Source organism: Nansenia antarctica, assembly GCF_963989245.1.
Source record: "Nansenia antarctica genome assembly, chromosome: 12".
Taxonomy (NCBI): domain Eukaryota; kingdom Metazoa; phylum Chordata; class Actinopteri; order Argentiniformes; family Microstomatidae; genus Nansenia; species Nansenia antarctica.
This window is the reverse complement of record NC_137682.1, coordinates 6,835,522-6,851,535: the sequence shown is the minus strand read 5'-3', so window position 1 is coordinate 6,851,535 and position 16,014 is coordinate 6,835,522. Positions and strand designations below refer to the sequence as shown.

Below are 16,014 nucleotides of genomic sequence, written 5' to 3'. Positions count from 1 at the left end.
GCCCTTTACCAATAGAGAAAAGACAGGGAGAGAGAGAGAGAGAAAGAAAGAGAAGGAACGTCACACAAGCCTAGGGGTTGGTAATCGAGAACTGGTTACACTTAAGAACCGGCAACAAAATTGTTCGATGCATCGGAATTGTGTCCCTCCGAGGTTGGCGATTCTCTTATCGGCGCTGCCTTGTTTTGCACATGTGCTGACAGTTGTACGTTTAAAAAAAACAACGCGTCATGATTAAGTTAAACTCTGAAACTTGCAACAAGGAGTCATGGCGGAGTCTAGGAAGAAACGGTCCAAAGCGTGGCCATTTTTATGGTATTTGATATGACTCGGCCGGGGATGGAACTCACGACCTCCCAATCTCAGGGCGGACTGAGTGGGGTCCATGCCACGGTCCATGTCACCCCTCCAAGGCAGCAAACCCTAAAACCCTGCCCTAAATCTCAATATGGAAAAGATTCATGTTATTCATACCTGAAGAGTGGAAAAGGAGGCAAATATGCACAGGTGGTGACTCTATGACCAACGTAACATCTGAAAAACGTAAAATAAAATATAGATGAAAAAACCCAGAATTAAAACCAAAAGGACGGCTTGCTGATGTGCATGAAGTAGTAAATCTAAGTGTGGAGGGCCGTCGACGAGAGCTTAGAGAGCGTGGTGAATGGAGGAGAAAAGATGAAAGAGAAAGAGGAGGCACACTTTTCATAATGTGCTTAAGGACGCTTGTCCCCTCAGACCAACTTGGGAAATAAGTACTTTAGCAGGGTTTTCCTTTCCTCGCCCCCCCTCTCCACAAAAAAAGTGGGGGTGGAGGAGAAATGTAAAGAGAAAAGAGGAGAGGCGGAGAAGAGGATAATTAGTCTTTGGCAGGGAACTTCAAGGCTAGGGGGCTAACGTTAATGGTTGGCTAGCTCAATTATTAGTTATTTATTAGCTTTGAGGCTCCCTCTCCGGAGACTAACGGCTTCTTTTGTGGTTAATTACTGGTTAAATATGGTATGGTATTAGGAGTCTTAGTTCTGGAGGATTTTCTTACACAGTACTGTATATTTTCCTTCAAATAATGACAGAGTGGAAAACTACATAATTGTGATCTTAGGTGTTGTGTTTAATGATAGGGGTAGATTACATGCTACTTTAATCATCATCACTTTTTAGTATTTTAATATCATAACTATAGCCATCTTTTTATCAATTTTTCTATCATGATCTTACAGTTTTTTATATGGCTGGCCCAGTATTGTTGTCTGTCCTTTATGTTGTGTTGTCATGTGTTGTTTTTAGAGAGTGGCGTGGCAAAATGAATTTCCCCACGGGGATAAATAAAGTATAATTGAATTGAATTGAATTGAATTTAACACTTGAAGTGTGACGCTGTTTCACCTACTTTTAGTGCGCCCTCGTGTCAAATGACTCTTTACAGTGAGAAGCTGTGTACTGACGCACAATGATCGCTGGATGGCGCCGCTTGTACATCAGTTGCAGGCTGAACCCTGACCCTAATTGAAACTCTAATACTTGCATATAGCCACACACACTCACCAGGCCTCCCCATGCCGATCTTCTCTAGGTCCTCGTTCTTGACGTAGTCGAAGTGGGAGAGGCGTGTGACGTTGAGGTCGTCACGGATCCGCAGGAAGTACTGCTGCAGCTGCACCTCCATGAGCAGCTCCAGGAGCCATTCTGTGCCCTCCTCAGACTGCATACTACTGCCCAGCTTCTGGAGAACACAGAGAGAAAGAGAGCAACTAAGCATAGAGCACAGAGGCACGCACACTTCTCCTCAAGACATGTTGCATGACATTGATCCTCCAGCCTCTGTAGAACTGCTCAGAGAAACTGAGCAGCCTTTACACAATCATAAAACTCTATGGCACAGTAATGCCCCAGCCTCTGCACAGTCATACACACAGCCATAGCAATTCCCTCACAGCTTCCCTTAACACGAGAACAGCCATCTCTCTTTTACCTACTCTAAGCGCCGTCTTCACAATGGTACTGACGCACAAAGATCACTGATTGTAGCCCCCCCCCCGGAAGTTATGGTTTTCTCATGTCGAGGAAAGTAGCATTTTCAACAGTTTAAATTGAAGTTATTTTGTTTGTAATTGTTCTCAAGGTAGACTTAACAATGAAAAGAAAGGAAGATGCAATAAATTCTTCATTAAGAAGGCACAGAACAGTGAAATATCAGTTCAGTTTTTCATTCAAAAAGAAAGTCAATATTGGCAGATACGTCTGTAATCTGAAAAATTAGAGAGAGAGAGAGAGAGAGAGAGAGAGAGAGAGAGAGAGAGAGAGAGAGAGAGAGAGAGAGAGAGAGAGAGAGAGGTTTCATGGCCTTCATTTTTTACCGAAACGTTTTTTGGGGTCGCTTTTGGCTGGCTCCCCCCCCCCCAATTGAACTGTTGTCCCCCATGTGTCTCCCTCCTGAAAATTAACTGGCTACGCCCCTGCTGCCCGTTCCATATTCAGCAAGTCCAGGTATTCCTTCAGCCAGGAGTCCCTGGAAAAGCAGGCTGATTCCTGCTTCCTTCCAGTTTAGAAGAATGAGTCTTTTAGTAGATAAGCAGCCCAATGTCCAGAGCCCGTCAACAATGACTCTGATATTATTGATGATGGATGGATAGATGATTCACTTACTTAGACAAATACATTTGTCTAAGTAAGTGCCAAATGCCAAAAAATATAATGTAAAGAAAGCCAAAAATACTCAAAAATACAGCTGATAAGACCTGTGAAGTTGGGGGATGGATCTTTGTAAAAGGATGGCCGATTCAAAAATCTGATTGAACAGATATGCCGTGGCTGTCACCACACCCAGAACTTTACAGGATATTTCACCTGATAAAAGAAAATCCTGAGATTGGCGATGAATAGACAGACAGTCGTTTTTAGGTCCATATTTTGCTATGTAATATTCAATGGAGGCTGATCCATTTCCTAGTCTAAACTAAACTGAGACAGAGAAAATGGTAAAATGCCAGAAAACATTTATCAGCAGAAATGACCAATAATAGGCATAGGGTAGGTTTCAGACAAAACTGTCCAAATGTGGTGCTCTCTCATATACAATATCCATAATTTAGGGTCAAAGATTCATAATGATTTCAAATCACCTTTTAAAAGAGCATTGATTCAAAACACACTGTTTTACTGAAACGTTGTTGAAAAACAATGGCACACTCAGATGTGGCAGATCTTTTTTTTATGGATTGGAATGTTACAATTTCTTTAGCTGTGTGGTTGTATTGAGTTAATACCAATGTCTGGTCTAAATTGTATGTGCAATAGCTGCAATGGAAATATGTTGAATTAAAAATATGTTGATGTGTTGAATACTTATTTCCCCAACTGTATACTAGTTTAGACTGGATGGACTGAAAGTCAAGTAAAGTATGGCAACAGAGATTGGACATCAGCTTGAGTTGCGTATGTAACTTCTTAAGTTAAAGAATACTGAGTACTGGTGGGTACACCATCCATCCAGTATTTTCTACAACATCTTCATTTGAATCGCCATGATTAAACATCCCCATTTGGCTGTCAACACCAACGTGTAAGCACTCGCAGCAGTGCCAAAGTCGACATCACTTCCTGCCCACTTCCTGCCCTCTTCCTGCCCCAGATATCTAAAGAGGTCAAGGGTTGGTGTTCAAATACGAGAAAGAGAAAATGCCCCCAAAAAGGGAGGACTGTGACATCGTATGATGTTTCCATCCGGCTCTATGAAACAGGGCAGACAGGCGGAGATGGAGAGAGTAATGTTGACGCTGTGTACACAGATCTGCCTCTCCAGAGGCGTGAGGGGCAGGAGCAGGACACGCTGTTCTGCTGCTAGGTGTGACTTGTCGCAGGGCGATGGGGAATGCCGGCCAGCATAGCGAGCTCAACAGTTATAGTGTGTCTTCATCTTGTCTAACCCGAACCCTAACAATGGTAGTCTTTAGTCTAAAGTGGCTTATCCTTTAACACCATATAGAGAGACGTGCACCACGCATGTTCATTATGCAATGTTGGACCAATCAGACTTACATCTATAATAATATTTAATCATATTTTTATTTGGCCAAATTTTGCACCTGCAGAAAAATCCATCATGGTGGACCTTATGGGTTATTGAGGCAAATATGTTCCCTATGAGGAAAGACACATCTGTACCAAGTTTCATACATTTTCATCCAACGGAGTGGAAATGCCAGCATTCTGAAGTTAATTATTTACTTTTGGTTATTCTAGCGCCACCTATGGTCTAATCATGGTAATTCTTTCTGCCATGGTTACTGATGCTCTCTAGTTGTGGCATGCGAATTTATAGCGTTTTTTGGTCAGGGACTTTTTGAGCTATTTGACCAAAGCGGGGAAAATAATATTAAGTATACCACCAATACCAATACTGTTCCTACTGTGTAGTAGCAGGAACACTAATAAAATAACTGGTAACATGAATGTTAGTACAGATTTAGGGAGACGAGGAGAGGAAGCCTCTTTAGACTACTAGACATCTTTAGTCTGTTAGCGTCTGCACTGGCTCTCACTTGGCCAGTTCTTTCAGGTCAGAGGGATGGAGACAAGGTCTCCTCCACCTCGGCTGGCCGACTGGCCCCACCACCTCTACACAGCAGTCGTGCTGCCCGATCACGTCTCTTCACAACACTGGCTCCCCGCTGGTGGAATGAGCTCCCCACGGCTGTCAGAACTGCAGAGTCACTACCCATCTTCTGTCAAAGACCCATCTCTTCAGGTTACACCTTAACTGATCCTCCTGAGACATCTTCTGCCCCTCAGCACTACGTCTCCTAAAGACACCCGCTTTCCCCTCTACTGTGTCCCTAAACACTTCTATTGCCCCCCTTCTCTGTTTCTCCAGTGTAATAATAAAAAATAAAAAAAGGTTTTAGAAGAAGGTGGTAGGAGAAGGTTTTTCCTTCTATCAATGGCCCCGGGCCTGAGCTAGATTACTCTTCCTGCTACGAATGGTGGACTGATGATTCACATGCTTTGTATTCAAATGTATTGATTGTAAGTCGCTTTGGAATAAGGCGTCTGCTAAATGCCAAAAATGTAAAAATGTACAAGGAGAGGAAGCCACTTTAGACTATTGGAATGCGCTCCCTTCTCTGGGAATTGAGCTCACTCCTCTTATGGGAGGGAAGGAATATTAGGAGGAAAGGGGCGGACAAGCAACAAGATGTCCCTGGTGAAACATGCCTCTGGACTGAACTCATTTCCCTTGGCGGGGTGAAGAAATGCAAACCGTGCTGCTGGACAGCTCTCAAGACCCGGCTGTGCAACAACACTCCCTGTGGTCTGCACACAGTCCAGCTGGAGATATTTGTCTCGGCTCGATGTTCCTGAGCCTAAATCAATCAGGGAAAGTTAGTATGTTCCTCTAGTGGTCCCATAGAAACCGACTTAAGACAACTGATACGGTCTAGGGCTAAATGTTGATTTAATAGACAACATTGAGACCGGTTTTCAGATTACATTAAATTGACACTGCGTAAGGACAGCGTTAGAGCTCCACTCGCTATTCTCCAAGGCAGCTGCGGCTACGTTTCATTAAGCCAGGGACACAGTGTTAACAGGGTGATGGCATGTACTGTCACAGTGGCTTGGCAATGTGCAAGAATGAAAGGCATGTGGTGATGGTTTGGCAAAGTAAAGCAATGGACATCAGGCCATCCATTTTGGTAGGACATAGCAACCTGAGTCACTTTAATACATATCCAGCAGTGTTGCTATGTTGCTGAATGTTTCTGGGGTTTCAAAATACAACAATGCATTAAAAAGTTAATTAGGCCTAATGAATGAATGAATGAGACTGCTGTGAAAGCCAGCCTACACATTCCTTATGCAATCCCAGCTCACAACCTACACTAAAACTACATTTTGCTTAAGACTACACATTTACTAGCGTACATTTAACACTGATTGGCTTGCACTAAGGATCACTTATATACCGTACTGTATGTCATCTGAATACCAGTATGACTGTAGTATTAGGTTGGTAGCTCTCCAGGGGCCAGGATTGGTGACCACTACATTGGAGACATTGGGGGTGGGTTTCCTGAAAACAGATTAAGCTTAGTCAAGAACAAAACTCTCCATTAAACATGCTTTTTAATCTAGGATGAGGCTTCATATCTGTCCAGTGCACCGGACTGGACGCAGACACGTTGCCCCTCACTAATGTCTGCCATTGAAGACATGCATGTTTTTTTTTAACGTTTTTTTGTGGGGCAGTCCCACTCATATTTTCATTTTTATTGTGACAGAGACAGTAGAGATGTAGACAGGAAGGATGGGTGAGAGAGAGAGAGGAGGGATGACATGCAGGATATGTCCCCGGCCGGAATCGAACCGGGAGCCCTGCGGTTACATGGTCAACGCTTAACCCGCTACGCCACCTAAGCGCCCCACACACATGCATGTTTTAATTATGTCTCTGCACACCTGCACACATACATTCTACATACATACATACAGCCCATACAGCCCATACAGCCACAGTACCTAAACACCTATCACACACTACAGTACCCACGATTAATGTCTTGCTTATATCAACAATAATCATAATAACATGATTAAAGGAACATACTTACTCTATATACATGGAAGTGTGCCAGGAAGGGGAACGACTTTCTGAGCTTGTCGAAGCGCCGCATTGTTGAAATTCTGTATGTGTGTGTGTATGCAAAAGAGTGTGAGTGATGTGTTATTAAATGGTCAAAGGCGCGTGCTCTTGTGGGCTGATATCAGAGCATACCGGACGCCCAGCTTTGACCTCTGAAGAGGGGAACGCAGAGTGTTCTTCTCCACAGATCCAAATCCCAAATCTTTTCCCCCAAAAATGCAAAACGGAGCTCCTCCAGACTACATTCCATTGCTGGGCAATCCTCGTCATAAGCTTCCCCCAACACAACACAGAGGAAATCAATCCAAAGACAGAACGAAATATGAATGAGTTATAAATCACATGTCAGCTGGCTGTGAGTACTCCAATGATGCCCAGTTCTTTGGCAGAGTTGGTACGTTGTCTCAGTTTGGGACGAGTCTTCTAGCGGTAGGGTCTTTCATGTAAGAGCAGCAGGAATCCCACAGTTTGCAGGAGTTCACAAACAAGAAGTCTGCCCCCTCCTCCCTCTCTCGTTCTCTACGCTATTCCTCTCCTTCCTCTCCTCAGCGTGGCCAGCTACTGTCCGTTCCTTTATCCATCCCCTCCATCGTGGAGCTAAAAATAGACGCGGCTTCGCTTCTCGCCCAGATTCACTCTCACTCGCAGAGCAGCGAAGAGCAGCCAGCTTCAGACGAGACAATGACAGTTGGGGAGAGAGAGAGAGATGACTCAGTGTTTGTGTGCGTGTGTGTGTGTTTTAGTGAGCTAAGTTTGTGTGTTTGTTTGTAGTTGTCCTTGAATATGTATTAAGAAAAGTGTGACCGTGTGTGCACTGGAGGGAGGCTCTGTTTCTTCTGTTGTGAGCCAAGCTAGCGGCGGCGTCTGGCTCTGGATCTCTCTCCTCCCTCCCTCTCTCCCTCCCTCCCTTATGGTCAATCCTCTTTTCCCTCCCTCCCTTTCACACTCTTCCTCTCGTTCCTCTGCTGGCTGGCTGGCTAGGGCACTCTGTCTATTTGGTGATTTCCTGGTATTTCTTCTGCCCCTCATTATACCTCTCCCTCTCTTCCTCCCCTACCCCCCCCCACTCTCCCAGTCTCTCCCTCTCTCCCCCTCTTGCTCAGTTGCGACCCCCCCCCCTTTCTTACTTTCCCTCTCATTCCCCCCCTCTCCTGCCCCTTCCTCATCTTCCTCTCTCTCTTCCTCAGACAGCCAGGGAAGTGCCCTGTGTTGGGGACAGAGGCTCCATGGTATTGGGGCTGAAGTAGCATTTGATCTGAAGCCAAAGGGGTCAGATTTAACTGCAGGATGGAGAGCTCGTTTCCTGAGCACCCCCCCCCCACTTATGTTAGGATCTTAACAAGCCCCCCCCCCCCCCCCCCCCCCCCCCCCTCAAACCACTAACACCACCACATACACTTCTTCCTTCCCTCCCTCGCTCTCTAACTCGCTCTCTGACCCCAGCTCTCTCTCTCTCTCTGCCCTGCCTACCCCCGTCTTTTGCTGTCTCACTCCTCCCCTCACTCTTGCCTTCTCTCTCCCTCCTTTCACTCACTCCTTCACCCTTTCGGACATACCCACAAACTTCTCTTGCCCTCCCTCTTATTTGCTTTTTGTCCTTCCCCCTCTCCCTCTCGTCTATTTTCACTCTCCACCACTCTTACACCCTCTACTTCCTGTCTGGATAAACCCACCCTTTCTCTTTCCCCTTGTCCCTCTCTCTCTCTCTCTCCCAGTCACCCTTTCCCTCTCTCCTTCATACTCCCTCCATTCTCCCCTCCCTCAGGACTGACTGGCTGCATTTTCTTCTTTATTTGGTGCAGGCTTTATTCCCTTCCTTCAACCCTTCAAAAATGTTAGCTTTGCTGACTGTAAACAAACCCATACCAGCTGCTTTTCTGCTGGTATTTCTGCTCCGTCACTGCCCATGAAAACTATTCTACTTTGTCTGTCTTGTATAGGGCCCCCTTCCTCTCTCGCTACCCTTGTTTTAATCTCTCCCTCTGTCTTTCTTCTTCCAGGCTTTTACAGAAGGTTTAACCCCTGAGATAGATAAACAGTCAAAATAGTCCAGGTTTTAATTAGGAAGTATTTTCTTTACGAGAGGAAAAGAGAGGAGAGGCTAGCAGGTGATACAGAGGAAAATAGAAAACAACAACAACAACAGCAAGCTCCTCAAACTCCTTGTCGTCATAAACAGTCTGACTCTAATTAAGTGATTAAATTAAGTCCTTAAAGTGCCCCGGTCTACACACACGCTTACATCCCATACTTCCATTCCATTCTCACTGAGATGAAATGACGTCATGCCCCCGTTGACTTCATTCAAAAGTATTATGAATCATTTGTGGGCTCGAAGCCGGTAAGAGTAAGATGATGTCAATACTGTATATCTGGCTCTTAATCATTAACACAGAATATGACAAAGAAAGCTTCTCCTCTTCCCACGGCTGCTTCACAGGGACTCTGGGAGTCTGGAATTAAACTCCCAAAAGTTTCCACCAAAGTTTGGGTCACGCCTACCTGAGGCCACAATCTCCCTGTGGGAAAATAGTCCTAGACAGAATAGATACTGTACAACCACTACTTTAAATCATGCATCGCTATTGTACCTCTGCAGCATATAAAACACATCATAACCTTGTGTTGCTATACATGTCACTGCTATCAAACCAGATGTAAACAGGCATCAGGACTGGTATCAAACCAGTGAATGAGGCTGACCCATATGGACTCTCTCCTCAGCGGCCGTGGAGATGACACTACGTGACGTTAGAATTATAAGGTTCTATTCTCCATTTTTGTCAAAATTGAGTTTTTTTACATAATCTGATCCATTAGGTGTTTATTAATGCCTGTGTGGTGTTATTTTTAAAATGTTGACATTTTTGAGTTAGTAATTCATAAAATACAAAGGTTCCATCTCACAAAACATAATGGAATGAAAAAACTTTGACGCTCAATATCTCTGAACGACCCTAAACGGAGATAGAACCTTAGAATTCTAAGCTCACGATTACTCTCCTCTCCCATAGGTTGCTCCGGTTGCCTAGGACTGTTGCTTTTCAGCCTATCCATGCTACCCCTCAGCTCTATATTGTATTTCTGATATCAAATGCATGGTTGAAGACAAATTCTTCTCCAACTCAATCAGGAAAAAACGGAGGTATTGATCATCGGTGAGAAAGCCGAGAGAGAGAAATGATCTTGAGCATTTGAAAAAAAGTGCCAGGCCAGAAATCTAGGTGTCATAATTGACTCAGATCTTAACTTTGAAACCCAAATCAAAAATAACAACAAAAAATATCCTTCTATCATTTAAGAAACATTACTAAGGTAAGAGTACACCTAGATGGAACTCCCCTGCCATGTTCCGCTGAGCCAATCTATCTCGGCGTGACATTGGACAGGACGCTCACGTTTCGCCGACACCTCGAGTCACTGCGCAAGAAGTTAACAGCTCGTGTGGCGTTGATGAGGCGACTGGTTGGCTCGGGCTGGGGCGCCGGCGCAAGGACCTTGCGCACGGCAGCCCTAGCCCTCGTTTATTCAACTAGTGAATACTGCGCCCCAGTATGGTGTCGCAGTGCCCACACCCGCCTCATCGACTCGCCTATAAACGAAGCCTTGCGCATTGTGACAGGATGCCTGCGTCCTACCCCCGTGGACAACCTTCCCATCCTAGCAGGCATCCAGCCCGCAGGCCTCCGCCGCATGGGAGCCACAGCACGTCTCGCCTGCCGGGCCGCGGAGCTTAATAACCATCTGCTCCATGATAGGCTCACTATAACAGCGGAGCCCTCCCGGCGTCTCAAGTCGAGACACCCATTTGTGCCTGCCGCACAGGATCTCAGGCAGCAATGCAGAGATCTCAACATCAGTGCGGCAGGATGGGCGGATTATATGTGGCGCGCGGAGTGGGAGGCTAACACCTCCAAACTCCGCGACCACATCCCAGTTGCCGGCGCTGAGCCCCTCGGGATGGACTTGCCAAGGCTATCCTGGGTGAGGCTCAATCGTCTCCGGACCGGCGTCGGGCGTTTCCGCTCATCAATGCACAGATGGGGCTTGGCCCCAAATGCGTCGTGCGAGTGTGGCGCAGAGGACCAAACCGCAGACCATATTATCCTGGATTGCCCGGTGTACCACCCACCCAACGGGATGCATGGTCTGTCGGTATTAGATGACGAGACGATGACGTGGCTTCTGGAGGGGTGTCCAGAAATATAGCCCGGGTGAGCCCCTCAACCAGGTCTCGGGGTGGTAAAAGGGTAGCCCCTCGGCCCCGAGCCTGGTGGAGTGGAGAGGAAAAACAACTACCCATACGCCGAAGAAGAACTAAGGTACAATCTATTCTCTCCCAGGCAGACACTGAAAAACGAATGAATGCGTCACTAGCAGACTAGATTACTGCAATTCTCTCCGGACAGAAAAAAAAGTGTCTAAAAAGTCTAAAAAGTGATTAGTCGACTGCGAATGGTTCAGAATGCTGCTGATGTGTCCTTACAAGGACCAGACAGAGAGCACACATCACACCAGTCCTGAAATCACTGCACTGGCTCCCTGTCAGTTATAGAATAGACTTCAATATTATTTTACTAGTCTATAAGTCACTCCACTGCCATGCACCCAAATACATCATGGACATGCTTGTAAGATACACACCAGGTAGACCCCTGAGGTCCACTGGCACTGAACTCAGTCCCAGAAGCCAGGACCAAGAAATATGGAGAGGAGGACACCCTACTACCCTGAGAGCCTGAGATTGTCCAAAACTCTGGAAACATTTTTCAAGCGAGACCTCAAAAACGACTTATTCAATCTCGCCTTTTAAATGTCCATCTTAGTGTGTTGCTTTATCTTCTTTGCTCTTTGTGAAGCGCATTGGGTCACATTTTGTGAGGAAATGCGCTATACAAATAAAATGTGATTTGATTTGATTTGATTGACCATTAAAACCTGGTTCCAGAATTGGTAGATTTGGATGGAGTGAGTCAACTTCTCATCCAGGCTCTATTGACACTGGGCCATGGAGGGGGGAAAGGGGTCTTAGAGGGGGCTAGCTAGTTTAGCTTCAGGGCTGTCGGTTCCCCTTCCACTATCTGTTTGTTACAATTACATTTACATTTTTGGCATTTAGCAGACGCCTTATTCCAAAGCGACTTACAACCAATACATTTGAATACTAAGCAAGTGAATCATCAATCCACCAGTCGTAGCAGGAAGAGTAATCCGGCTCAGGCCCTCAGTACATAACATTCAAGCTTTCTTTCTAGTTTGGCCTTTCTGTCCCTGGTGGCTACCTCTTTGAATCCCGCATGCATGCAGAGACACAGCAGCTAATGTCTGACACTGCAAGTCCCTTTCAGGGGTTTATATTATTATAAGAGAGGATGTTGTTCTTTGGAACTTCAAACAGAATGTCACTGTAATGGCCTTCTATACATTGATAGAAGGAAAAACCTTCTTCTATCACATTCTTCAATTTTTTATTTTTTTTTTCCACTGGAGAAACAGAGAAACAGTACAAGGGGGGCAAATAGAAGTTCTTGGGGACACAGTAGAGGGGAAAGCGGGTGTCTTTAGGAGACGCAGTGCTGAGGGGCAGGTGTCTCAGGAGGAGTATCATTTGTGGAAATGATCCTCCTCTCTGCTGACTCAGGGGTCATACGCAGACTCACCAGCCAGCCAAGCGCTTAAAACCAACAACCTGGAGGAGTGTTCAGTCTACCTGCAGTTCCACCAAGCAGCCACACGGTGACACCAAACATGGTGGAATGACAGAGTCGTCAAGGTAACATTGTTACATGTTCTTTGTGTTTCAATCTCAAAGCATCAATAAATAAAAGCATGAGATCACTCATTAGCAAGCGGCAGGGATTGACTATGTATTACTTGTATGTATTACTTAATGTATGAATAAAGGTTTTTCAGTTGATTAGATGTTCATATTACATAATGTCTACGGTAAATCCTCTCAATGTCCTGAAAAAATACCCTAATTTGAAAAAAGAGAGGATGATGTCAATTAATCTAAAAATGTCTGGTCGATGTATTAAAGGATATCTACATCTCTCTGTCCATTTATACAGGCTTTCTGCTTTTAGTCTTTTTTTTATTATTACATTTGAGCTTTTATTTTACCACGCATTAGCCTCTACATTGTCCTCACTTGTTCTCTGTTTTTACTGTTTTTACACCCCCTGTGACTGTAATACACATTATCTTATGTTTTGTCTCTTAGGGTTTGGCTTATCATCTTTTAATTGTTTTCATTTTTTTAAATTTTGGTACGTTTTTAAACAACAAACATCTAGACGTCACAACAAGGAAAGGACATTAAAGGAAAACACATTAACGGAAACATTAAAACACATTAAAGGAAAACAATTACTCCATAAAGTAGAAAGTAAGAAAAATAAAGTAATTATAAGACAAAACACAACAGCAAACAAAAAGACAATAAACAACAGCCAAGAGACAAAAACAAAACAAAACAAATAATAATTGTTTTCATCCATATCCTGTAAAGTGCATTGTGTTGCATCTGTGTATCTATACATACACGTTTGATTTGATTTGATTTGGCCTACAGTGAAAATTGAATGCCAACTCATGCTAATATTTGTAATTTAAAACAGCCAACCACAGATTACATTACAATAACATTACCATGAATTTACATCAAATTAGTTCACTAATTCGATTTGGGACTCGCCTCTTTCTGTGAGGTCCCCACACAGCCTATTACTGGATATGATCAAAGCACTCGAGAAAAATACAGAAAGAAAGAAAAGAATACACTGCTCTAAGACATACGCTTGCACAGGTGTGCACGCTCTCTCACACACACACACACACACACACACACACACACACACACAGACACAGACACAGACACAGACACAGACACAGACACAGACACAGACACAGACACAGACACAGACACAGACACACACACAGACACACACACACACACACACCATATGTGTCCTAATTTAAATTACACTCAACAGAAGGGGTCATGGCTTAGTGTATAAAGCCACACTACCGGGTGAGCGGCCTGGCCTACTGGAACAGAACTAACAGAGCTAACTCAGCTAGCTAACTCACTCAATCACTCAATCACTGGCCTCAACAACGTGACCATAACCATGTGTGGGCTTGTGGTCAGTGATGTTTTGAAGAGGTCATACTACTACTGTATGCTAACGGAGGAGCTCATGAAGTGCATATGTTACGGTTATGTGGGAATACGGTACATGTGAGAAAACTAGGATTAGGGTTAGGTGCTACGTCGACTTGGTACATGCTGGCATGTCTACCCCTAACCCTAACCTTAACCCTAGCACCCTAACACCTAACCCTAACCCTAGTTTTCCCACATGTACCGTAACACATACATTGAAGAAACTCAATGCAGATTGAAGGCACCCGATGCACAAGACTGTGGAGTTTGCATTTATTAATTAATTAATTAATTAATGATCAAATATGTTATTAAATATGGTGTGCCAGAGAAGCTAAATCAAAATTCACATCATTTTTGGGAGGGGTGGGTAAACTTTATGGCAAGTTAAGCAATGGGGTGCAACCCCCCCCCCCCCCACCAAACCCTCTTCACCACAACCCCCTCCAATAAGAGGCTCTCAAAATAGGTCTGAATGATTGATAAGGTGGTACCTGTGTAGGTGGAGATCCCCGCCATCTCCCCTCAGCCCTCCCGTCTCTCTGGTTAATGAGGTCATAGCATACTGTGTGTGTGTGTGTGTGTGTGTGTGCGCACGTGCGTGTGTGGGTGTGCATGCGTGCGTGCACAGCGGGTAGAACTGCAGGATTCTGCTGTCTGTAGCATTTCCTTACTCTCACACAGCAGAATCCTGCAGCTCTACCCGCTGTGCCCGCACACATGCACACCCACACACGCACGTGCACACACACACACACACACACACACACACACACACACACACACACGACTATTGTATACACACACACACTTCCACAGCCACACACACACACACACACTCACACGACTGTACTGTGTTTTGGGTATGTTACGATCTATGTATAGTGATCCAGCCCTTCCCATACATACATACACACACACACACACACACACACACACTGCTCATACACAGTACAGAGTCATAAACCGACACACACATACCCACACACACACACTCCTCACACAAAGGCTGAGTCCTGTGGTTCAGAGCAGGGGGGCTTCAGTGCATATGACAGATTGCCTTAGACCAGTATGTCCTGACCCTCTCATTCAAATGAAATACACCAAAGAATAGGACAGCGATAGTACAGTACTTGAGAGAGAACTACCACTTCGTACCCCCTCCCTCTCTCACAAACGCTCCCAGGTCTTTTGTACCGCACATTGCGTACGTTTTCTCTATAAACAGGTTGTAAATACCTACAGGCCAGATAAATGACATCACCAGATAAACTGCTAGTGTTGTCATAATGTAGCCTCATGACTGCGGTTCCACAGGGGGATATGAAATACCTCCTCATCATCATCGCTGGGAAGGCGCTGGTACTCTGAGGTGTCTTGCAGTCGCCGGTACTCGGCCGTCTCTCCCATGGCGAGGTCAAACGCCGATCCCCCGTCCTGCGAACTGTCAGCTCTCCAATAGCTTCTGCCTCTCAGTGTCTCACGGTGATCTCCTTAACCGCTATTTATAGTAGTTAGGTGTTGTTTTTTGAAGACAGTCTTCTGTGGAGGTTGAGGCCCATTCAAAAAAGGAGTGAGCTCGCAGGTTAGGTAGACTACCTTTAAATGGATAGTCCACATTAAATGGATAGTCCATAGTCCACATGTCAACCTATATATTCCTAGGGCAGTAGTAGACTGGTTGGCATGTTCATCCTCTGTCTGAAAAAGGGTGTCCCGGTCTGAATGCAGTGGAGTCAGCTCTTGATTCAGCGATCCGTGGTGAGGATAGTCTTCTATGAATGAAGTGTGAAAGGGTGACAGATTGTAGTTTATTTCTGTCTCTCAGTGGTAATGCCTGTTCCAATTCCCGTCTCTCTCTCTACCCTGCTCCTCTCCTCCCCCCCATCCCTCCCTAGTCGCAGTCTGTCGCGGTCCCTCTCTCTCTTTATCCATCCCTCTCTCTTTCGCGTGCCCTTGTTTGTCCTGCCTCAATGCTGACGCATGCTCCGCTTGCCTACACCTCTCTCCTCCGCATCCCTCAGCTTCCCTTCTTTTCCCTGATCAAAAAACATACAAATATCACCACAGAAAAAAGAAGGAAGCTTTGAAAAACAAAGAGGATGTTGAACGAACGCATGAGAATGAATTACCCCAGGGCTGTTTTTTTTTATATTTCATTGTCGTTTTTTTTTTTTGGGCATCTCTAGACCAGCTGTCCACT

General features: G+C 45.0%; 1 protein-coding gene across 1 annotated transcript in view; it reads right to left on the bottom strand.

Moving 5' to 3' along the window:
• Window positions 1-15,221, bottom strand: part of tnk2b (tyrosine kinase, non-receptor, 2b) — a gene marked incomplete at both ends in the record, with an annotated part of 29,535 nt that extends 14,314 nt beyond the window's left edge. Inside the window, 3 exons of the mRNA XM_080543228.1 lie at window positions 1-3; window positions 1,546-1,723; window positions 15,144-15,221. The exon at window positions 1-3 is cut by the window's left edge and continues 68 nt beyond it. Of these exons, the coding sequence (XP_080399354.1) occupies window positions 1-3; window positions 1,546-1,723; window positions 15,144-15,221 (259 nt within the window). The remainder of the gene's footprint in view (window positions 4-1,545; window positions 1,724-15,143) is intronic.
• Window positions 15,222-16,014: the final 793 nt, after the last annotated feature.